The 25,229-nt window shown below is 39.2% G+C and overlaps 1 protein-coding gene and 2 long non-coding RNA genes across 5 annotated transcripts in view; all 3 read left to right on the top strand.

The window, feature by feature from the left end:
* The window catches only part of LOC118412659, a 22,909-nt gene extending 15,326 nt beyond the window's left edge, over nt 1–7,583 (top strand). The window contains exons 2-3 of the long non-coding RNA XR_004830803.1: nt 6,293–6,454; nt 7,462–7,583. This is a non-coding gene — a long non-coding RNA (uncharacterized LOC118412659). The remainder of the gene's footprint in view (nt 1–6,292; nt 6,455–7,461) is intronic.
* On the top strand, nt 34–4,177 carry LOC118412651 (formin-like protein 20). 3 transcript variants are annotated; one of them, XM_035815650.1, is made up of 12 exons: nt 34–253; nt 510–549; nt 677–709; nt 835–879; nt 1,001–1,045; nt 1,169–1,213; nt 1,339–1,371; nt 1,670–1,696; nt 2,027–2,050; nt 2,219–2,248; nt 2,403–2,462; nt 3,241–4,177. In XM_035815650.1, exons 1-12 carry the CDS (start codon nt 217–219, stop codon nt 3,344–3,346), a joined length of 525 nt encoding a protein of 174 aa, XP_035671543.1. In that variant the 5' UTR covers nt 34–216; the 3' UTR covers nt 3,347–4,177. The 3 variants fall into 3 exon arrangements, with proteins under 3 accessions (XP_035671543.1, XP_035671544.1, XP_035671545.1); XM_035815651.1 differs by lacking the exon at nt 677–709; XM_035815652.1 differs by lacking the exons at nt 1,001–1,045; nt 1,169–1,213.
* Nucleotides 7,584–16,811: 9,228 nt separating the features above from the next.
* LOC118412658 lies at nt 16,812–18,592 on the top strand. The gene is made up of 4 exons (XR_004830802.1): nt 16,812–16,836; nt 17,024–17,137; nt 17,637–17,771; nt 18,232–18,592. It is a non-coding gene; the product is annotated as an uncharacterized LOC118412658 (long non-coding RNA).
* Nucleotides 18,593–25,229: the final 6,637 nt, after the last annotated feature.

The raw sequence follows: 25,229 nt of genomic DNA, 5'->3' as shown, positions 1-25,229 counted from the left end.
TGATTTGCGATGACAATTTCAAGACATTTTTGAACGCATTACCCTCTGCTTATATGTGGACGCCTCATTTGCATAGAGGTGACGAAATATAGTCATAAGCCAATCATCCTTCTGATTGGGGGCACACGTGAGCAGCTTCAGCCAATCACAAATTTAGGCGGCCTTTACAACATTTCCTATAGGGGGTGTGTCCGAATCGTCCCACATCCGAGTGACATGGAGCCGGAGCAGGAGGTAATACGCCAATTTCAAAGTGAGTTTTGTTACCTAACTTGTGGTGATTTCATCTCTTTTACATCGGATCCCACATTATCAACAAAATGTAACCCATTGCTATACGACGCCAATTGCAAATCAATCCATGTAGAGAAATTAAAATTCTTTTTTATACGTATATATATATACAGCAACGGAGCCGTTTTCGTATTACCCATGCGTTTGACTCGTGACTCATGACATTGATAGAAGGTCAAATTTTAACTTCAATTTTTTTGTGTCCCAAAACGTAGCCTTAAACATAGAGATGGAAGAAGACCAGCACCACCAAAAGTAAGTATTGATTTTTGGTGTCCATTTGAAAACAACAAACAAACAAACACAAATGTACTGCATTGTCGAAACACAAAGCCTGTTGTAAAAAAAAGGTGCTAATACATCATTTTTTTTTTCCATCCAGCAACCAGCCACCACCCGGTGTTCACGGCCTTAAGTAAGTATTGATTTATGGCGTCCATTTGAAAACAACAAACAAACAAACACAAATGTACTGCATTGTCGAAACATAAAGCCTGTTGTAAAAAAAAGTGCTAATACAACATTTTTTTTTCCATCCAGCAACCAGCCACCACCCGGGCCACCACCCGGTGTTCACGGCCAGAAGTAAGTATTGATTTATGGCGTCCATTTGAAAACCACAAACAAACAAACAAATACTGCATTGTCGAAACATAAAGCCTGTTGTAAAAAAAAGTGCTTATACATCATTCTTTTTTCCATCCAGCAACCAGCCACCACCCGGGCCACCACCCGGTGTTCACGGCCAGAAGTAAGTATTGATTTATGGCATCCATTTGAAAACAACAAACAAACAAACACAAATGTACTGCATTGTCGAAACATAAAGCCTGTGAAAAAAAAGTGCTAATACATCATTCTTTTTTCCATCCAGCAACCAGCCACCACCCGGGCCACCACCCGGTGTTCACGGCCAGAAGTAAGTATTGATTTATGGCATCCATTTGAAAACAACAAACAAACAAACACAAATGTACTGCATTGTCGAAACATAAAGCCTGTTGTAAAAAAAAGTGCTAATACATCATTCTTTTTTCCATCCAGCAACCAGCCACCACCCTGGGTTCACGGCCTTAAGTAAGTATTGATTTATGGTGTCCATTTGAAAACAACAAACAAACAAATACTGCCTGTTTAATAAAAAAAAAGTGCTAATACAACATGCTTTTTTCCATCCATCAAACAAAGATGATGGATGGTGGGAGGTCACTAAAAAAAATGCAAAGTGCAAACTTACCCAAGGCATTATCCCCCCCCCCCCTCAAAGTATGTATGGATTTACCTTTTGAATATAATGATATCATATGCTGAATGATAGAAACACACATTTACAATGAATCTCTCTATATATATTCTTTCTTTCGAAACTGCATAGCACACCATGGGACCAGGCAAATGAGTAGTAAGTATTTAATATACAAGTATCACATCTTGTGTAGGTCGAGTTAAGGCGTGGCAGCGGTAATATCACATTTAATGGTGATAATAAACAAAAAACATACAACTTACAAGTGATAAAAAAAGATTGCATTGTCGAAACATAAACAAACAAATTGTGGCCATTTATGGCAACACCGTGATGGTAGCCATTGTGATAACATTAGTTGTGTGATAGATAAGTGTGAATTCATATCTTGAATATGATATGATATGCTAAATGATATGATATCATATGCTTAAATAATGATATGAGCATGCATTTATTATTCTTTCTTTCCAAACCGCATGGCAGCAACGACGAACAACATGACTACCCGTAGGTATTCAATATGTACCACTATCACATTGTGACATTTGGAGATTCCGGGTAGACTTATAGACCAATATTTTGACTTTTCCTTGCATGTCCATACTGGTGTACTTTTCAAGCTGAATATTACTGTGATGTAACTATATCATGTTCTTCTTTTTCCTTCTTGAACAGCCCACCAAAGAAACGCCACGTGACTGATGAGTAAGTTTTTGTCTGCCTGATAATGTGATATTTTCAAAATCATTTATGTCAAGTCAAAGATGATTTGGTTTGCTTCCCTTCCGTTGTCAATTATGAATTTTACAAATTTTTTTACCGTCCTTTCACTGATGCTTCTTATTCCTTGCTTTTGCAGTACATGCTGGTCATGTGGTGGCCTGGGGCACATGAAATGGGGATGCCCCTCAAACAAGATGTAAGTGGCATGGCATGTGTTATAACAACAACACAACAGATATTCGTTTTGTGGTTTTGTGGGACCGCGTAGCACAGTGGTATTGTGTTCAGCCCGTGACCAAGAGGTTGCGGGTTCGAATCCATCTGTGTGTCACCGATCTTGTGTCCTTGGGAAAGGCACTTTACACGACTTTCCTCACTTTACTCAGGTTAAAATGAGTACTTAGCTTCGGCAAGGGGCCGTCCCTCGGATAGGACGTTAAATGGAGGTCCTGTGTCTGGGGAGAGCCATACCTCAGGCATGTTAAAGAACCCCCACACGTGCGATGGTGCGGTGTGAGTGGTCCAAAACCTACAGTACCTTGGTCGCAACTGGGGCAATTACTGTTGTATTGAGGTCACCTGAGTGGCGCCGAATGGCAGCTCGCTACAGACACTTGCGACAGTCGTATTGAGGTCACCTGAGTGGCGCCGAATGGCAGCTTGCTCCAGACCCTTGCGACTTAGCCCCGCCTATTGTAAGCTACTCGCAATTCAGCCCCTGGCTGCAAAGAATGAGTAGTCGGCCCACCCAATAACAATAACAACAATAAGTGCAACCATGTTATTCTAATATTTTTTCTATCCTTGTTTTTATCCAGCTATCCAAATTGCAGTCATAATTTTTCTTAGCAACTTTTGCTTAAAGCCCTTAAAATTGTAATGTTTGTCTTAAAAGAAGGCACACCAATAATCAAGCAACTATTTCTGGTAAAGTCTACTAACAAGTACATCTTGTATTCTACTTTCTTCTGCAGGAAACGTTCTGGAGCCCGCGGACGGGGTGGAGCCCGCGGAATGGGGAGGGGTCGGAGGGGCCGCAGGGGGTTTGGGGGGAATACTTTCAAGTTCTTTTTCAATTAGTTCCCCCAAACCCCCTGCACCCCTCCCCTCAGAGGGGTGCAGAGTTGTATTCCAAGTTGAATAATTCAAAATAAAAAAATAAAATGACTCGTCTGGTTAAGTGTTTTCTTGGGTCCCGATGACACAGCTAGATTGAATTAGAAAAAAAAGACGGTTATTTTACTTTGGGTGCTGTCATCGACAGCAGGAATGCCGAACGGGGACCACCAGGACTGGGCGTCCACAGCAGCCGCGCCGAGAAGGACGAGAACCAACAACAACTTCATCTTCCACAAGTAACATGCCGCGAAAGAAAACAGATGGTGTCGGAGATTTGATCGTGCGGCGAACACTTCCTGGTATTAGTGGCGAACACTTCCTGGTATTAGTGCACGATAGTGGTAAAGCGTTTCATCACCTGATTACCCCGATCGTGCATTCTATGTGCGTTTTGGGGTGTTTTAGCAAAAGAAAATTAGCAATATTTGAATAAAATTTAGCAATATTTGAGTTAAAAAGCTTTTTTTTAATGGTTTTTACCAAAAATCACATTTCTACAGAAAATGACTCTGTCGGTCAGCGACAAGGCACCCTTTTCTATCCGAAACATTGAATTGTCCAAAAACGATGTTTTCTGAAGTGCTAGTGCTTTTCTCAGAGACAGTCAAATCAGCCCTGAGTCATAAAAAAACTCTGAACGGCCGACACCTTGTATTTATCAATCATACAATTGAAAATTTTATAATCAGCATTTATTAAGTATAGATCTATCATCAAATAAAAGAAGGATTTTTTTCTGAACAATAACTGGAAACACAATATTTTTTCTTACACCCAAGCAAATTATGTTGTAGTTTGTGCTAACTCACCTTTTCAGTTTTCTGTAACATGTCTTCAGGAACCAAGAGCCAGTTCTCTCTAGTGCTTTCTTGTATAGCTTCCTTCCAGCTGCAAATAATAACTCAAATGGCGGAATACATGGTCAGCAAACATGACATTGCCTTGCCTTCCAAGATGTAAACAATCCTGGGCCAACATTGACCTGTTAATGCTATCACCATTGTTACAGTAAACAACACCACGCCGTTCACATAGAGCAGCTAATTGCTTATTCAATACGACTCGTCTGGCGTCCAAATCTCTACAATCTGATCTAGGTAGGATACTGGACATTACAATCAAACTTTCAGGAAATCGGGACTTGGCAATGGCAATGAGTTTGTCAAAATCCCCAATGTCTTCTTGCAAAGATCTCATCAAACACAAATTATTTGTTCCCACATGGACAAACTGTAACGTTACAGGTACACCAACGTTGAGACGGCTAATATCTGCGGCTACGTCGTCAATTTTGGCACCACGATTCGCATGCAAGAAGAAAGAAAAGGGGGGTGCTTGAAAAGCAGGCTGCTTATCAAAATACTTACATATGGAGTCTGAAAAAACGACAACTGTAGGCCGGCGTTCGTGAACCAGACGACTTCCTGCGCTATCCGTCGCGTCGGCCATTTTATCCACTTTGTCGATGACACGGGCGTTTGGAAATTTATTTCTTAAATCACCAAATATAATATCCACCACACAAAACTTTTTGTAAAAATATTTCTACTGATAGAGAAGATAAAAATAGGAAACAATCGTGACGTTTCAGTGGAATTTTTGCGAATAAGCAAGGAGGTTGTCAATCCGGAAGTGTCAACGGCTGACAACAAAAATTTGAATCGGACATAACCATTAGTTTCTTCGCGGGAGACCGTCAGTCAATGACACATTCTAATTCAATAAACAGAGTCTCTTTTATTATTTATGTAAAGTTATTTTACATATCCTTTTGTATTGCTTGACAAATTAAAAACGTTTGGTTGAATACATAAATCAGAATAGTATTATTTACTCGATAAGTTTCAAAGCTGCTCCCAAGGAAATGATTTCTTCCGGAATGAACCATTAGTTATGCTGGGGTGGTTAAAGTAAAAAGTGACATTGGCATTGCAAAGTTTATGCCTATATCTGCATCATATTTACCTAAAAGTTTATGTCTATATCTGCATCATATTTACCTACATCGAACTCCAAGTTTTCTTGTTAACATATAAGGGAATGTCAGTCAATCGCATTTACACCCCCCCCCCCCCGTTTCATCCAACTCGACGAATCAGTTCAAAGATAATGTGTTTGCCCAATCTCCTGTTGACAGAAGATCAGATTTCAGCAGCTTGAATTCTTCGTACATGTACATTTCCAGTTCCCACCCATATTATTTACCGAGTGGTTGCAAAAACTCACCTTTAGTCTGCAATGGTAAGTCTTCAGTGACGACACTTGAGGTTTCTACTTGATCTTGCGAAGGAAAAGACGTTGAGATGTCCATTTTCCCGCGACAAGTACGTCCAATCGGTGCTGGGGTCGACGATTCTCTGACTTTTCGCTTTTGTTGTCCTTGTCCAGAGCACGCAACCCAACTTCGACTTGGATTAAAAGTCGATAAAAGTCTTCTTGATCTTTATTGATAACCCCCGCTGTACGCGTTGAAATTGGTGCATTTTTCGTAGCCGTCAGGTCGTTGACCTCGTTTCGAACATGTGGAACGTGTGAGTTCCATATCTCCCGTCGTGGGTTCGACAAGCACCCGGGTCCTCGGAACATAGTTCCATTGTTCTATGGGGGCTCGAAAGTTCGATTTTGTGTTAAAATTGCCAGTTTTTTCACCCTTTTTTGCCCCATAAAATCATTTTTTGGTGTCTTTGGGGGACCAAATGACCAAGGTGCATTGTCTTATGTGCAGACCTACCAGCTTGCTGAATTACGAGATATTCCAAGGTCTAGTTTTGGAGATATTCATGTTTTTTATTTGTGCGGAAAAGAAGAAGAAGAAGAAGAAACGATGCAAAAACAGTATGTACCTTCTGTGAAGGTAACATAATTATCAACAGGGTTTATTAAACAAGACGTTTTGTTCTGCTACAGCTCCCCTTTCCCTGGAAGATGTGATCCAACAGCTCCTCCAACAGAAAGCTGTGATTCAACAGCTTCAGGCAGAGATGGCGGCCAAAGACCAGAAGACCAAAGCTGTGGAGCAGGCTTTCCGTCAGGAAATCAAAGCTCTCCAACAACGATCGATCTACCGATGTAAGTACAGGTAACGATGAAAATGCATGTCTTGAACTGATTTGGCTGGGAAGCAATTGACATGTTTTACCTAAAGAATCTTTAACTCTACTGTCTAAAACGTTTATGGTGTCCACCATTGCAACTGAAGATATCTCGGATTTCGACTGAATGATGAGTTTTACCAACTCTGTTTAGTAAATTGTTTTAGATCCAACAACTAATGGAGGTTGTTTTAGTTCCAAAAAAGACAAATGCCTTATAGTATAGGGTGTACTGAAAGCACATATATAGTACATGCAGCTTTTGGATTGATGAATTTTATTATGCATGATATAAAACCCTCTGTCTTTACGCCATGATTCAATAAAATCAGAGTTTACTAGATGAGCCAGTCATTATTTCAATCATAGCATTTGTTACGATTTTAATATTAAACTCAGAGTATGATAATATACTGACCTTCCACCTACTCCAATCTTTTAAGTAAGTTATTGATATATGGTATAGATCAGTTTTTCCATATCTGTATAGTTCCATGACACTTTATAGATACTGATCATTTTATTGCATCATATTGTATTGTATTGTTCTTATTATGAATTCTTCATATGTTTGTCCTCATCCTTGTAGGTTCTGCGCAGACCCTAGGCAGACCCTTGCAATGACTTGTCTCATCGTCAATAAAGAAATAAAGAAAGATAGCATTAATAGAAACCTTCGGTTCTGGTTTTTCTCTCTATATTGGCTGCTCTGTATCATCTTAACTGTCGCGTTCTGTAGGCACCTGTATTTTACCAGTAATGTTACCTTAATTTTTCATTTATTTTCTATGAAAGTTAGGATGTTCATTATTGCCATTTGGGTGCACATTTCGAAAATTGAACCGTATATTTTTTGTTCTCGGTACCATATGTTAGTTTGTACTAGACTTACTGCGCAAGATCAGTTAAAAATAATAGGATGGCGAAACATTCAGTCTTTGTAACCATGTATTTAGTTTCTGTGTTGTTGTTGCTGTTTTTCAGGTGAGTGGGGCACGTTGACAATTCCCGGTTACAGCCTCAGTGATGGCTCTGGCACTCGCTACCAGGACCTGACCGCCACGTTCAGCAGGTCCTTCTCGACGACCCCTGTGGTGACTATCGGCCTCACTAGGATAGACCAGAATCGTGACCTTCGAGTTGATGCTAGCGTGATTTACCGCTACGCAACTCACATGGGGGTGCGGATCAAAACCTGGTCTGATACAAGGCTGAACAGCGCCAGAGTCGACTGGATGGCCTGTGCTTAATGTGTAACAGCACTTACATAAAGGCCAGAATCGTTTGGTTATAAAATCTATGTAACCAAACACAAATTTATTTAACCACACAGAATGAAGATGTGTGGTATATAAGAGTTTGATTAAAAGGCATTGCTTCAGTCAATTCTTGTGTTTTGTTTTGGTTTGTACATTTGTGTGTTATGTAAAGCTATCGAGTTATTGATATTTGCAGACCTTTATGTGTACACTACTGACCAAACGTATCGATCGGGGTACCCCCGGGACGTGGCGTGTACAGGGGACGGTCGCGCTGTGGTAGTGGACTTACGGCACAACTGCGTGTTTATTTTCAACTACTGAATCTGGTAGCACTATAGTTTAGCTTCTCACACGTAATTTGGAAAGTCATTTTTGCTGCATGCTACGTAGGACAAAGATCAGTATTTAGTCGTCTTGTCTTTATACACTGGAATAATGTTAGAAAGAAGCTGTCGGAAGTCACCTAAACAGAAAAACTAGACTTCTTAAGTGCCCATACAAAGCATATGGGGAGATTCCATACGACATAACATGCCGGAAGTAGCCTTCAAACAATATTGGTCACCTGCACTACAACTTACAAGTGACTACGTTCAAACAGCCTTCTTCTAGGACGTTCCAGACATCCCAAACATGTCTATGTTGTTGTTTTTTTAACGTGATAAAAATACTCTTACCTGATACACCCGGCTTTAAAATACTTGTATAGGTATCACCAAAGAACAAGTCTTCTCAGTTACTTTCAAAAACGGTAGACTCAAACTGGATCATCTGCACGCCACTGGATAAGCGACCTTTGCTCAGTATAGTTTGAGCTGCCAGGTAGAAAAGAACGAACAGATTTACCCTCCGGTATTTTATTACCGTTTCCATCGTTTTGTAAGAGAAAAAACATTCAAGGAAACGTTTACTGCTGTTACAGTTTAAAGTTGTCGCTCCCTTTAGTATTTTTATTAAAGTTGACACGTACAGCACTTATCAAGCCTCAAAATGTAAATGTGCAACTTGCTCACGACTATTCCAATTAGTCAGAAAATACTGTATGTTAACAATTGGCATTTTGCTCTATTCATGATAATCATTTTTTACGTATAGAGAACTAAAGTTTGCATCTCTAGTGCTTTTGTAGTGTTATGAAAACCTGTTCTAATCAATTTCTCGAAGTCATGCGAGTATGAAGATGGAATATTGTAGAAGACCCCAAACTTAAACTATTGATTTCCATTCCGTCAATGTCATTTGTATTCGAATCTTTCAGTAGTGCTAGCTTATCTGAATAGCCTCGTAATAGTTGAGCATCCCTGGCTGTGTGCGCTGAATAGTCAAAACAATAAATGGAATAGCAACTTCATATGCAATAAAGGGTAACTGGCTATTTTAAAGGGCCGCGGCCGTAGTTGTTTACTGAACGAATTAATGCAAACGCTTCCCTGTATGTACATTCATGTGTATGCCTGCGCACGTCTGTATGTTCAGCATGAATTGTTTGTGTATGTCCATCTTTCTGATCGGATTCTGGATTATCGAACCTTAATTCAACGTAAAAAATCAGATGAAATATTTTTTATAAGAAGGGAATTTTTTAAAACTTTATTATATATGTAATTATGGATAAATTCAGGGTCAAACGATTCACAATAACGTTTCTAGACTGATATGAAAAGCGTCACCTAGCACTATTTGATACAATTGCAATGATTTGTGATCCAACGTAATATGGTTGTAAAGGCCCCTTCACTCGAGGGCAAGAATGAGCTGGCATGCCGTCAGAATGAACATTCTTTTCTATTCCTGGAAATTCGTAGAGTATTTTAGAAATTCTTACAGCATTCCAGATATTTGTGTCCGTTCTTTTGACTGGGTCAAAAGTTTTTGACATGCTCAAAACTTTCGAGGTGCGTTTGAAGTGGAGGGATATCGAACGCCATTCAAAGTGTATTCTAACTATTCTAACTGCAGTATGACCGCATTCTATGGCATTACAACATTATCCGAAACATTCATACCTAATTCGTTGGAGAACCGAAACGGCAGGCCACTTCGAATCCTGCCAGAATGTGGCCAAAAGAATATCTGGAATGCGGTGAGAATGTATAGAATGCACTACATATACTAAGGAATAGACAAAGAATAGTTATTCTGACTGCAATTTTGCTCATTCCTTCTCGTGTGAAGTGGATATAAGGTCCATTAGGAATCACCACTCGAATGTCGCACAGATTTTGCAAATACTTCATTCCAGCTGGTTCTGCTTAAGAATCAATTTTTAATCTTAAATTTCCGCCTGATTTTATACTCTCTGGAATTGTTCAACATGCTGAATTATTACCAAATTACTCCTGTAACCCGATACGTTGTCGAACGCGCATAGCAACGGGAGAGAATACACCGGCAACTGACTGCCGTGATAGTTGCACTTTTTGTACAGAGTATGAAACACGCACCTCATATGCATCTCAATCGTTTTGTGAAAGTTTTAGGTACATAAGGTATTGCCCCTTATTTTTCCGTCACCGCCATTTTGAATATCCCGCTCATTTTTGTCACGTGATCCAGGCAGTGTTGGGTCGTTTTGCCCAAAAAGACTGCGTGTCCTATAAGTATCAACGCACACTAATTCGTGTGAACAACCAATTGTAACATACATATGCTTAGGTACCCCTGATTGCAAATGCCCCTTTTCCACTAAACGGCGATTATGCTGCGCTGCGAACTTAACACGCAAAGTGTATAAAATTCGTTGACAGCTCTGTACAATAGGTCTGTCGACTGCGGTCGCCGCCATACTGAAATTGTGGACGGTTGACTGCCTAAAGGTATTATGAGTGGTCATGTGACTTGTGAGACAAGACATATTAATAGTCTGTCATACGGGTCTAATTTTAAGATTAAAACCTTACATATTATATATCCAACATCAAAACAACCTGCTGCGATTTGCATTAAGATAAACACCAAAGACTCTGTTCGGTAAGGTGTAGTAAACGCTGTTACTTTGTTGTTGTGTCTTGAACTGGAAACAACATGACTCACGTACCAAGTGTGATGCCCTTTATTCCTGTTTGATAAACGAGGCGTAACGGCGCCTGCGGGATATTCTGAGGCCAAGTAAAATGTATATACTGGATGACAGCTCCTCATATTTGACCCACATGGGAACACGACCAACAAATTGAAGATATGGATGAAATGATGGCTGCGGTAGGGATACAGAAACGATGGTGGGAGATGAAAGAGGCAAACTAACACTAGTCACTGAGTGCGATCAACCAACCCTGTATAGAGAAACAGAAATAAATAGATAAAATCTGTCACTCTTTGAATGATGCATTTTGAAATTTCCGTTTTGGATAATGACATTATATTTTGTGTCTATTTTTTTAGTATGCGTCGTGTGGAAACCTGATTCCCATACAAAAAAACACAGACATACACTAACATATACACACTCACACCCACACCTGCACCCAAAAATACACACTTTTACACGCACCAAACACCTAAATACACCTTCGAATAATTATATCGGTGTACCGTGTTTGTGTATGTGTGTGTGTCTGCTTATGTGCGTCTGTGTGTAATTCATATGTATGTGTATGCAAACGCAAGTTACCCCCCTCCCCCACACCCACACCACACCCCTCCTCACACAACCACACATACGAGCTTTGCATGTGACGTTCTTCGGGACAGTAAATCAGTGAAAATCTTTGAACAGAAGCAAGGCTACGCGGGTCACGGGTTCCTCACTGGGCTTCCAGTGACGAAAAGATATTCAAAATGGCGTCATCACTGGACGCCCAGTGAAAAAGAAAGTTCGTCACTGGTTTTCCAGTGATGAATTGCTTTGTTCCAGTGATGAAGCTCTCTCGGCACTGGAATTCTAGTGATGAACCTTGACTCGGCACTCGGTGTCCAGTGACGAACTCCGCTCGTCACTCGGGATCCAGTGATGAACGTCATTCGTCACTGGACACCGAGTGCGGAACCATCGAGGTCACCGGTTCCTCACTGGGTTTTCCAGTGATGGGTGACTCTTCGGCACTGGGCACCGAGTGATGAAATTATTTCGGCACTGGGCTTCCAGTGACCACGTTCTAATAGCACTAGAACGTTCTATTGCTGAGTTCGATGTGCAACAAAAACACCCTAATTCACATGTCGCCATAGCCGTGTTACTGTTAGATTTGGTCCGGGAGTGTGACCCGGGACTTGCAGAGGCGACGATAGTATAACTTTAATTGCTAACTTTCAAATCCCCTCAACTGAAACGATGATTCCTTTTTCTTCAGTAAACTGAATATTTGTCGTCACTGGTTTACTAGCTGAAGTTTCCTCATCACTGGAAAACTAGTGACGATAAATATTCCCCACTGGTAAGCCAGTGACGACGCGACTTCATCACTGGAAACCGAGTGATGAGAAATTTACCCGTGACCTAGGTAGTTTTGCTGTACAGAAATATTTTTTTTAATAATGTTCATTGTAAACAAACTGTTTTCACCTTTGAACTTTGACTTCGAGTGATGTTGACGGAAGTCCCTGTAAAATTCTAGTTTTATTCTTTCACTGGAGATGCTGGCGCATTAATTGGACGTCCACCATATAGAACTTAATTGTGAATTTACTCTCTGCGGCGTCAGGACGTCAATTCATAAGGTCAGAATAAATTTGAAAACATGAAAACACACAAACAGTTTAAATACATACTGTAGGGACCCCGAAGATGCCCGGGGCGTCTACCGACGCTATACAAAGTTATGTGACCTACGACCTTTAGATTTAAGCACATAATTTAGCCAGGTTTGTGAAGGTCCCACAAGGAAACGGCTCGCGTCCACGTACGGGCTTGTCTGTTCACTTCCCCAAAAGAACACACAACTGTTCTGGCGTGATTGTACGTCTGAAGACAAGGCTTCCCTTTACAGTTGGACTTACATCTTCTAAGTTGTGGGTGGATTCTTTTAAGAAGACGATCTTGATCATAATTGTGTTCTCTTGTACGGCTTCACAATGAAGTTTGCCCTGGGGATAGTTGGCGCACTCATGGTGGCTAATTTTAGCCTGGGTAAGTACAAATGTGTTTACTAACATTTAGATTACTGTACTAAATCTCATCTTGTGTTTAAGTGTAGACAACTTTGTGAAGACGGTTATGGTTGATTGGAGCCCTGTCGCACTGGCGTTACATCATTTTGTCTAAAGTATAATGCGTAATCTACTGTATTTTATGCCGTCGATTATTATGCAGTTCGCAGCCATAATTTCTTCAGGCACTATCTGTTCCCCTTCATAACATTTTCCCAAGCCCTGCTTACTTCCCTTCTACGAAAGGCCATTTTGGTGACATTTGTTAATTTGTCGTACAAAATTCGTCATTTATCATTGGACATAAAAGAGTGTTTTATTCCATGGAAGGTTTCATTCCAGGCAACATCTAAACTCACACGAATGTAAAATCATATACGAATTGGCTTTAAGTCACATGCACGTTGCGTGTATCATTGAATCTTTTAATCCATCAACCCCTCAGGTGTCAGATAGCCCGGTTTTTGTCCTGTTACTCCCAAGTGCTTCCAAATATATTACGTAAAAGTGTTCTGGATTGTCTTGTAGGACCTTAAATCCAATTACAAGACCAACAAGACGTCATGCGTCACTGATCACCTGACTGTAAATAATTCATTCATACACCTACCCGTTCTCTTTACATGCGATTTGTGGATCACAGTTAACACAGTGACGTTGGCTATGTGTACATCTCAATATAATAGTACATAATAACTTAACATTTCAATAATAGAGTAAAAGATATTTAAGATAGCACTATCACCATCTGGTACGTGATTAACAAGTTAAATGCATTCGCTTTGTTGCAGCTTTCTGCCAGAGTCCACCTCCATCAGGTGAGTGCCTCAATGCTTCATATCTATCCTGTGGTGCCGTGATGCATTAACATTGTTACCTTGTGTGTGTCTGTGTGTATTATGTGTGTCTGTGTGTGTGTGTGTTTGTGTGTGTTTGGTTGTGTGTGTGTTTGTGTTTGTGTGTGTGTCTGTGTGTATTGTGTGTCTGTGTGTGTGTCTGTGTGTGTGTTTGTGTGTGTGTTTGTGTGTGTGTTTGTGTGTGTGTGTTTGTGTGTGTGTGTGTGTGTGTGTGTCTGTGTGTGTGTGTGAATGTAATATACTAGCTTAATTCTCGAACACCTGGATAGATTGTCTTGATATTTGATATGTAAGTAGGTCTTGATGAGGCCTTGAAACAGTAATATTTTGGGTACTGCAGCGGAAATTCCGTGTTTAATATCACGAATTCCGATCATGCTGAGGATCCTGATGTATTAGTGGTAGACAGCTCTTGAAGCCGAAAAATTGTGGCATAGATTTGGCCGCTTGTTTGGCAACTGCAGTGACCTGGTTGGGGTCAGATTTTTGAAAGGTAACTAAAGAAGGGGTCGACAGATTGTCATTTGCTGATAGCTCACGTGATGCTGATAGCTTACGTGATAGAAATGAATAATAATCATGCAAATCGGATGCTACTTTGAATAATCGATGAGAAAATCGCCTTAACCTGCTCTGTTCCATTACAGGACTATTGCAACATGTAATATCAGTAACTGAGAAATAGAAGAATGTTGATTTATAAATATTATTAAATTTGTTAATTACCCAATTATATCAATGTTATAAATATCATAGATTATATAACGATCTAGCTTGCATAATTAATGAGAAAATGTTATAACCCTACTGTGGTAAATGGCTTTAATCTTTTTACATTTAAAAGGTGTATTATGTTTAGGTGAACATCATTGAAATATAATCATGCAAATGAGGTCCTCAAAATGTGATTATAGCCTTCTTTAGGTGGAGGAGATGATCGATTAATGTGATTTATGCAAATGAGGACCGTCTCAAAAGCCTCCTCCCCCGTCATAGATGCACACGTAAGATGACTTTCAGGTTTATATGTGTTAGCTAACGTTCACAAAATTGTCGTATTCTGACACTTGTCGGATGATAAAGAGAGCAATGAAAGCAACTTTCTGTGTTCATTATATATAGACGGTCATAGATTATAACCCGTTGATGTTTGCATTTTAAGCACAGAAATGTATACATGACTAGATCCGCGGAATGAAAGGTTATTGACCATTACAGCCAGACAGTGCCCGGCGTTGACGGCCCCAACTAACGGAGCGCTGATACAAAGTTCAGGCTTCTTGACGTTCTCCTGTAACGCAGGATATCAACTAACCGGCGGAATCTTTCCTCTAATATGCCGAGCTGACGGAACATGGAGTGTTCCAATATGCACACGTAAGTTGATTTTGACACCATTTCTTGAAAGATATATATATAGTTATGTAAATACCTGCACTGTGGCAGTGAGAGGAAAAGATAGCGACAGGAGTGAACTCCGACCAGGACAAAATTACGTCGGGATACCAACTGAACGGAGTCTACTATGAAAAAACGGACTTTAGCTATGGCGCCGGGCCGGCAGAGAAATTTTTTTCGGCAGCCAAGGCAGTTCTTCCCGAGGACCTTTGATAAGTAAGGCCTAGCTAGACCGGCAACTCTCTTCCTGCATGACACCTTCATGGAGTGCTCATCGAATGTCCTCGGGAAGAACCGCATTGGCTGCTGAACAAATTCTCAGCCGGCCCTTGTCAAAGTCAGGTTTTCCAGGGTATGTTTGACCGTTTTTTATTCACAACATGATAAGCAGGTATAGATTAAAATTCGTCGTTTTGTAAATATAGAGGACAGAGAGAAAGAGATGTAATGAGTAGTTACTATTTCAGCGACACCATGACCGAAATGACCGCAAACTAACAGGGCGCTGAATTCTCCTGGACCATTCGCCTGTCCGAACGTTACCTTTTTAAGAAGAAAAATATGCGTCCGGTTTTAGACTCAAAATTTAAAATATACATATTGTTCCGTGCATCATTAGTATCCAGAGCCTATAAGGTTCTTTATCAAGTCTATTTTATCATTACAGCCAGACCATGTAATGCGTTGTCGGTCCCAACTAATGGAGCGCTGAGTCCTGCCGCACCGCACAACTACAATGTCACGGTTACGTTCACCTGTGACGCGGGATACATACGGAACGGCACTGAGACTACGGCGTGCCAGACTGACGGAACATGGAGCAACCCTGTTCCAACATGCACACGTACATGTAAGACGATCTGCATATTGATATATGCTAGCAATTTGTCAGTCAAATTGTAGTATGTAAAATTAAGAACATAGTATCATACGGAAATTACATGACCTTTCCTTCATCAAGATATGAATAAAAGGTGGCGTTTTTTCATCTTCAGTATATAGATATACTGCAATAAAAGGTTATTGAACATTTCAGCCGGGCAATGTTCGGCGTTGTCGGCCCCAACCAACGGAGCACGGACGCCCCCTACCGGAGCGAACTCCTTCGGAAATATAGTAACGTTCACCTGTAACTCGGGATACGTACGGAACGGCGCGACGATTGCAACCTGCCAAGCTGGGGGAACATGGAGTAATGATGTTCCAACATGTACACGTGAGGAAATCTTAAGTTGATATATATACAATATCAATTCCTATTGAATCTTAGAGTGCGTAGGAGGAGCTTTAAATTTACATGTGAATGGTAGAATAGACATTTTTTTTTTCTTTATTCAAAACACGATAGACAGGTATGGATTAGAAGGCGTCGTTTTGTTATTGTTAAGGACATAGACCAAAGAGAGATTGATCATTTACTACAGTTCAAGAAAGTCAGATACTATCAATTATACAACTTATTAATGAACTTTGAAAAAAGATAAAACAGACGAAAATACGTAGCTTTTCAAGAATCTTTAGTACCAAAAAAATCATAACAATAAAATCATAACAATAAAATGTTATTGGCCATTTCTATTTGCATTTCAGCCAGACAATGTACTTTGTTGACGGCTCCAGCTAACGGAGCTCTGAGTCCTCCCGGGCCAACATACTCCTATCCGAACCAGGTTACGGTCACCTGTAACTCGGGATACCAACTGAACGGAGTCTCACCTGTGACGTGCCAAGCTACACTGTTACAACATGCATACGTAAGACATGTTTGACAGATATACTTTAGACTTGTTGAACTTTGCAAAGGACTGTTTAATAAATTTTGGCATTGAATCATATTGTTAATTGTTAAAATGTAGTCTTGATAAATAATGGTATTTCTAGGTTGTACAATATTAATCTGGAATTATTCCGCTTTTACGATGATAAAACATCTTGTTCCAGAAATTGAAATCTGCGTTCCCAATCCGTGTAAAAATGGAGGAACTTGCACTGACAGGGACAGTGAGTTCCAATGCGCATGTTTAACTGGCTATGAAGGAGATACTTGTCAAACAGGTAAGTAAAGGGTTTATACTATGCATACATCTGTTTGTTACTCCTTTTCTAACCACTTACTATGTATAGATGTAGAAGACCTAGAGAAATTCACTGTGATTTAGTTTTGTTTATAAAGATTACCTTTGTCTAAAACGTAAACTATTTCATTCTCATGATGCAAGTTTATCTGTGTTGGTAGTAATCATAGTACAATGATAAACTTTCCTCCAAAACAAATTTAAAGGTTTACAAGGATCACATTTTCAACGACTGCTATGATATCGCTGACCAATCACTTCAGAACGTAAATACGTGAGAGTTATAGACACGTTATCTTTATCAACACGTGATCTTGTGGATACGTGACTTCAGCAATGGGTCAAACGTGGCAGAAAGCTTATAACACCAACCATCTCTGTTCAGTGATGTCCCGGATGCCATCGTTTTATAATAATATTGAACATAGAAAAAAAAAGTACCCTGTTCATTTACTTATATAAAATACTTGGCTTTACAGAAAGGCCCATTTTTGGAGTAGGAGCCGTGGTAGGTATCGCAGTCGGCTGTATTGTCGGCGGAATGCTGCTAGTGGGCGCTGTTACACTCATTATTCTATGTTGCCGGAAGGAGAAGAACAAAGAACATGACATAGGTAAAGTACATGTACACCAAAAAAACAGCTACTCAGGCAACTGGATATGCTTTTGGAAACGGTGATACGTTTCAAACAACATCTTTTTTCGGCAACTGTATTTTGTCGTTTATTATTACTTGGATATTTAATCTTCATCGATGTAAAGTAATAGAGTAGTGTATATCCAAAATTGTGACCTTTAAGTGTTTCAGGAATGTCAAATTCTATTCTCCTTACTTGTTTTACGTATTTAACATTCAATACAATGTGAGAAGAGATTTTGAATTGAAGTTTATGTGTTTTGGTAGCAGTATTCATTTTTTTTTCAATTTACAACATTATTGGAAAATTGGATTGGTTTTAAAGTTAACAGCTACAGATTCATCTAGCTTTATATCTATAAATCTTTTATAAGAATTTCTAGATTCCGTTGCTGGACAATTAAGACTAAAATTGTAACTCTTCTGCACTGTTGTAGCGGAAGCAGTTTACGAAGACGTCCGCACACCAGGCAGGGCGGTGTCTCAGCGATCCGGCACCGGAAGTGACGTCTACTACTCCTATCCCATGGCACCTTTGCCCGTGCCTCCGCTTCCGGTACAACCTAGCGGCCATTATCAGGAGCTGAGGCCAGCGGTGTACCAGAGTCTACAAAGGCACCAGCGTACATCACCTCAACCCCCGAACCCCACCGGAGATCGAAGCGCCTTCACAATCTCGCGTGATTTTTCAACGTAGTTCCTGAGAAAAACGTATACAGATACTGTGTATATATTACTCACATCGCTTTAAATAGAAGAATAACATATATTTGCCTAAAGAAGAATAAAAACAAGGCTTTAACCCTATTCAGACCGGGGGGGGGGGGCTTTTGAGGCCCGCGCTTACTTTGATGTCCTATAACGCCAGAACGGCTTACGCTAGAGCCACCAAATTTGGTGAGTTTTCCTAAAATATTGTTGGCAACAATTTTAGAAAGTTTGACAAATTTTCCATTTTTTCGTGTTGCCATGACAACCGTTTGTTGACAGGCAGTTTTGCCAAAAATCAGTATTTTTGGTTCTAACAATGTATTTTTCACAATTATTTGCTATATTACTGCTATTTTGTTACATAAATAAAATCTTATATTATTTAGCATATCTTTCATAATTATATATGCATAAATTTTGCTAATTTGATGACGTCATCAGCCCAAAATCCAAGATGGCGGACCGTATGGCCAGATCAAGAATAACAAGCTAATTATCCCTTAAAATTTGTAACCACCTGGTATTTTTTCATCAAAAACCATCTAAATGAATGAATCTAGTCTATTTCCATTGCTCTTTGTGGTTATTTGTTCAAAAAAAAAGTATTTTTAAAAATTCAAGGTCGTCGATATTATATGGCGGAGCCCAACTCGTATCTTAGATGTGCATGACGTCATTTTATGACGTCATTTTGACGTCATTGATGTTGCTATTGGCAACGCAAGTCGTAATAAACATTATTATTCTGTTATCTGCACTTGTTGTTACATTTTTGCAGCATAACTTGAAGTTTTCTGAGAATACCCTTTTTTCATGGGTCCGGCCAATATAATCAAATTAATGACGTCATAATACGTCATCTTATGTCAACGTAACGTCAAACGTCACATACACGTCAGATATTATGTCGACATTATGTCCAAAAATTTGGTGGCCCTACGGCACGTCGTTTTAGAGTTATAGGACATCAAAGTGGAGGGCCTCAAAAGCCCCCCCCCCCCCCCCCCCCGATCCAGGGATGACCAAAAAAGCCCGGTCTGAATAGGGTTAAACCATTAAAATCCTTTCTTAGTGGGATCCTATGTGAAATCTGGGCATTTTTGGAGTGGCTGGGGTAGGAAAGACCCTATACTTCTTGAATTAGTTGTAAAAAATGACCTTTCCCCATATAGGGGGTTTCCGAACCCCCTTGAAATAGTGGTATCAAAAGACTAGCCGTAAAGAAATTCTTGCAAATGAATTTGATGAGGCTGGACATAGTAGGCTATCATTTGAGAGTAAGTTTGTATGGCTTGAACTTTTGATTCTTGCATAATCGCATATTTGTTTCCTCAACTCTCCCATTGGATTAAACGTATTACTGGGGAAATTGTAATTGTGGCGTCTGCCTTATTACCTGAACCATTCGGATGAGCACATCCGCGTCATGGCTTATGAGCGAATCAAAACGTGGTACAATTCGCGGCGGCTGTACATTGCTTATTTCCGCTGAATGGTATGTACATAGATGTATGCTCAAGTCGATGCAAGACTATAGCGCAGTTAGAAGAGATTTAATGTTATAATACTTAGTAGTTTCCCATCATATGAATGCCATTACAATCACTACTTTAATTTCAATTAAAACCATCACTGATTTCAAGCCTTCTTGTTTCCCATGTATTCTTCATGTTTTTATGACTATTAAACAATTAAAGGAGTGTTTTTCTTATCATAATTATACCCGATATATACTAATAAAGAGTGTATGGTAAAATTTTAAATTCGGTTGGAACTAGTATGTTTCAGCGTAACAAGAGCGTTATTTTCAACTTGAGCGGGTAAGCTGTTTCTATTAAGAAATTCTACTTCTTGTATAACAGCCTTTGAAAAGATCAAAGGTAACTAGAATTGCATATCGATTTCACAATTGCTAATCGAAATCATATAACATTTTATTTTCTCAATCGCTCCATGATAATTAACTACAATACAGTAATAAAGTCCTAGTTGAGTTGAGCATCTTGGGTTTCACAGCGAGAATTGGTTTGTAATGTGGCAGCATTGTGAAAAAAATGAAGAACTTGTTCGTCAACCTTCTATGTGGGATGTTTGTGCAAGGTATAAGGGTAGGTATTATTGATCATGGCAGGTCTGTCGATTTGTAGCAATCAGTGCTTACACTCACATCTAAGCTTATCTTTAGACTTATAAAATGTACGTCTATTCTAACCACTAATATAAAAAGTAAGCACTTGAAAAATACAAGCTACAGCATGTTACCTGTAAATACGTCCGGCAATAAGATTAATTGTATTGAAACAAGATCATCCTAAATAAGCATGCTAATTACCTCCAACTTTGCATAATTGACAATTTAAAATATACATCTCTATTAAAAGTAACAATATGCAAAACTATCATGTAAATCCAACGTTCCTGCAACCTACCGAGAAAACCATACCATGTCCAAGTAAAAAGATACCACATACCAAATATCATTACAATCCATCCAAAGATACTTAGTTCTCAAACACCCGGGTGGGGTCCGTTTGGACCCCAGGCGTACATTTTGCAGTGCCATTTGAACATTTTTAATCTGAAGAAAAAATTCCTTCCGTGACTTTGTCAGCCAACATCTTCTATACCTTCTGCTAATTTTTAATGCAGATTGGTACAACACTGTGGAAGCTATAAAGAAAGTCCGTGATCAGTCCGTCTGGGGTCCAATTGGACCCCAGCAAAAAAGTGTAGCTTTTGAAACAAACTTTTGAGTCTAACTCCCTAACTATTTATCTTATCACCACCAAACTTTCAGATCAGAAAAAACATGTAACACTTAATTTTCATAAAAACTTATGTGTCATCACCATATAATATGACGACATTATGACGTCATTAAGCTAATAAGGGCGGCCATCTTGGATTTTGACTAATGACGTCATGAAATTAGCATAAATTATAAATTTTGAATGATGAAAATAGCATTGAATTTCATAGAATTTTATGTTGTAAGAAAACAAGCAATGTTTACCAAGAAAACCTTGTTTAAATCGAAATTGGCAAATTTTGGCAAAAATATGCCTGTCATAATTCCGTTGCCATGGCAACCCCAAATAATGATAAATTAACGTTATTGACAAATAATTTTTGCTAACAACATTTTGTGATATATTACCAAGTTTCGTAGCTTTAGCACAAGCCGTTCATGAGTTATGCGACATAAAGGTTGCTGAGGGCCTCAAAATTCCCCTCTCTAGTCAGAAGAGATTTAGTGAAAAAGATGGTCCTTCTGATCTTTTGCATAAATTATAATAATGAGGTGGAATTAGCAACACCTTAACATGTCGAAATATTCCTCTTACATTGACGAAGCAATGTATGTACAATGATCACCGATAGGAATTGGAACTGAGATTTTATGAACAAAACATTTTGGGGTCCGTTTGGAACCCACTCGGTCATTTTAGTCGCAAAAAAAGGTCGGGTGCTTGAGGGTTAAGTCATGCTGACCACAAAAATGCAAAAAAAAATACAGACAGACAGACACACACAGACATACCAAAAGCTCTGCCAACATTTCAAATGCAGGCAAAAATACACAAAAAATATAATTTCACTGCATTCCAAAACAAAACACATAAATTTCAAAAACTCACATTTCAAAAGTATTTCATTAAATATCTATTTCCCAAAATTAACAACATTTCAAAAACAACAATCTTCATAAAAAATTGTTTATTTGGCGAAGATATGTGTTCGTGGAACTCTAGTTATTACTGATAATGCAAAACTGTTAGGTAAGGTTACAAAACTAAATTCAAGATTGCTAAGAAATCTCGTCTTGATATGTGTTCTTTGCTATCATATGAGCACTTTGCCTTCTCGGTGTGCTTAGTGGTCCTCATTTATTCCGAAAATATGCACGATAAACAAAGTGTTTATGCGTATAGGGAATGCATGGGTAGGGTCTGCATGGGTTTAGTGAGTGTCATATTGTTTTACAAAACACACATCGCGCAATTCATCCCAAGGTATATTCCACAAAATTCGTCTGATTATGTATTCATTGACACATTATCTATTGGAAAACACCACCCCCTTCTGGAGTGGAATGCCCCTTTAAGTTAGTGGAAGTTGTAATCTAACTGTTACGTTAAGTTTCAAGTTGGCCATCAACAGTTATCTGTTTTAGCATGTTTTTTATTCGTCACAACGCGTCGACAATGCTTTCACTAATACGTTTTGTCGCGATAGGTAGTCTACATATAAAGGTCAACATATACATTAAAGCAGAAAGCTTTACATAACGCACAAATTGAAATATTCAGTGTGTGTGTCTGTGTGTGTAAGTCTTTCTCTCTCTCTCTCTCTCTCCCTGTGTATGTGTGTGTGTTTGTATGTATGTGTGTGTGTGTGTGTGTGTGTGTGTGTGTACAATAAACTAAAGAAAGACTGGATGGATTGGTTTCAAACTTAGTGTGTTGGTGGGGTGTTATAAAATCTGTAAAATATTAGTTTTTTTTAGCCATATATCAGCTTCCCTTGGTACTGCAGCAGAACTTCATATCTCGCGTTCCGAACATGCTATGAATTTTGAAGTGTTAGACAACTCTTCGTCTCGGAAAGAAGTGACGTAGTTTTGGGCAACCTATCAATAAGTTTGCAACTAAAATGGACCACAAAATATATTTAGTTCAATAAAATCTCCTATCCAATTCTTATCGGTGATTATTGTACGCACATTGCTTCGTCAATGTAAGAGAAATGTTTTGACATGTTAACCCCCAAACCACCGCATGGGGTCAAAACTGACCCCAGGCGTATATTAATATGTGCCATTATCGTATTTCTATGTGCCATTATCGTATTTCTGGTCGAAAACAAATTTCCTAAAAATAAGTTTGTTTGTGTACATGTCTTATAACGTAGGGAAGGGTATAGCAGATTAGATCAAGTTGTTCAAATGGCACTTCCAAATCTACGCCAGGGGTCCAAATGGACGTCATTCGGGTGTTTAATTAAATACATAATTGAGGTAGCAAATCCAGATGTTGCCACGTAAGAAATTATCGGTACAGGTAGATTACGACGTCCACTGTATAAAGTATAATATGTAGCACAGATAGCATAATTATATATAACTTGACATACTTGGAGTGAACGCTTGTGGAGGTACGCATCAACTTTCATAACAGGGTAATTCAGGTAGCAAATTCAGATGTTGCAACATAGAAAAGGTCAGTTTAGAAAAGGTATGAATGCCTGACGATACTTTTCGATATGATCCGGTGTGTGGAAGTTATGCAAGGGCCTATTGGAACATGAAACAACATTGAGAGGTGCAGCAACCGCGATTTCAAAATTATCATCTAGCTTCTGGTGAAGACCCGAGTCAATAATGACAAGCGTTGTCATCATGTTGTGCAGAACAAATACAATGGCCGTGGCCCTTGGAAAGGGTCAATGATTCTTGAACATGCACACAATAACATTTTTTCTACAATATCTCGTTTAATAAAAAGCATACTACAGAAGGACAAGGGCACTTTCTTCTCCAATACATAAATAAAGATCTTAGCGGATAGAGCAGATAGAGCAGAGGAACCAAAAGGTACGGTACACAAAGATTTATGAATAGGTGACGAAGTCAAGAGCATTTTGCTAGAAGCTAGTAGAATGTTTTGACAATTGTAATAAAGTAGCATAAACATCGAATTCTGCCAAACAATAAAGGTCAAAGTATTGGGATGTAATACGAGATGTATATGTCACAGGGTTGATCGGAATCCAGGGGAATTCGGAATTCAAAGTTTCAAACAATGCAACAAATGACTTATCATTTTTTCTAACACTAAATCATTATCAGTATACTTCATATTTAATATTTAATGTGCTGTATACTACTCAGTAGTGTACAACGGTATTTTTACCTACTGCTAAATTAACCCTATTCAGACCAGGCTTTTTGGTCAATCCTGGATGGGGGGGGGGTGCTTTAGAGGCCCGCCCGTTCTAACGCGTGAAAGATACATTGCTAGAAGAGAAATTGGCGATTTTAGTCAAAATACCTGTCAACAAACTTTTCAAACTTTGTGTAATTGTTATAAACTCAATTTATGCAACTCCAAATTTGGTGGCTTTAGCGTAAGCTGTTCTGACGTTATGCGATATGAAAGTTGTCGTAGTCCTCACAAGACCCTCCCACTGGTCTAAATAGGGTAGAGCCATTTCTGCTACATATTACCAATAGTGAAAGTTGTAATCTGTTACGTTAATTTTGTAATAGTACTATCAAGTTGACCATTAACTGAGATCATTCATTCATTCATTCATCCATCCAACCCTCATCCATCCATCCATCCATCCATTCATTCATCCATCCATCCATCCATCCATTCATTCAGTCATTCATCCATCCATCCACCCATCCATCCATCCATCCATTCATTCATCCATCCATCCATCCATCCATCCATTCATTCAGTCATTCATTCATCCATCCATCCATCCATTCATTCATTTGTAAAAAAATGAGACTAAACAAAAACGTTGATTGCAATGATGTATTTTAATTGAACTCTTAAAACCAAATATCGCCATTCCGTATGGTTTAATAAATGTGTGTTCTGCTACATCCATTTTTCTGGTCAAACGATTCTGGCCTTGATGTAACTGATGTTATACTTATTAAGCACAGGCCATCCAGTAGACGCCGGCACTGTACAGCCTTGTATTAGCCCAT

Source organism: Branchiostoma floridae, chromosome 3 (assembly GCF_000003815.2).
Source record: "Branchiostoma floridae strain S238N-H82 chromosome 3, Bfl_VNyyK, whole genome shotgun sequence".
Lineage (NCBI taxonomy): Eukaryota > Metazoa > Chordata > Leptocardii > Amphioxiformes > Branchiostomatidae > Branchiostoma > Branchiostoma floridae.
The sequence above is the reverse complement of the archived record's forward strand: the minus strand, read 5'-3'. Positions and strand labels throughout refer to the sequence as shown.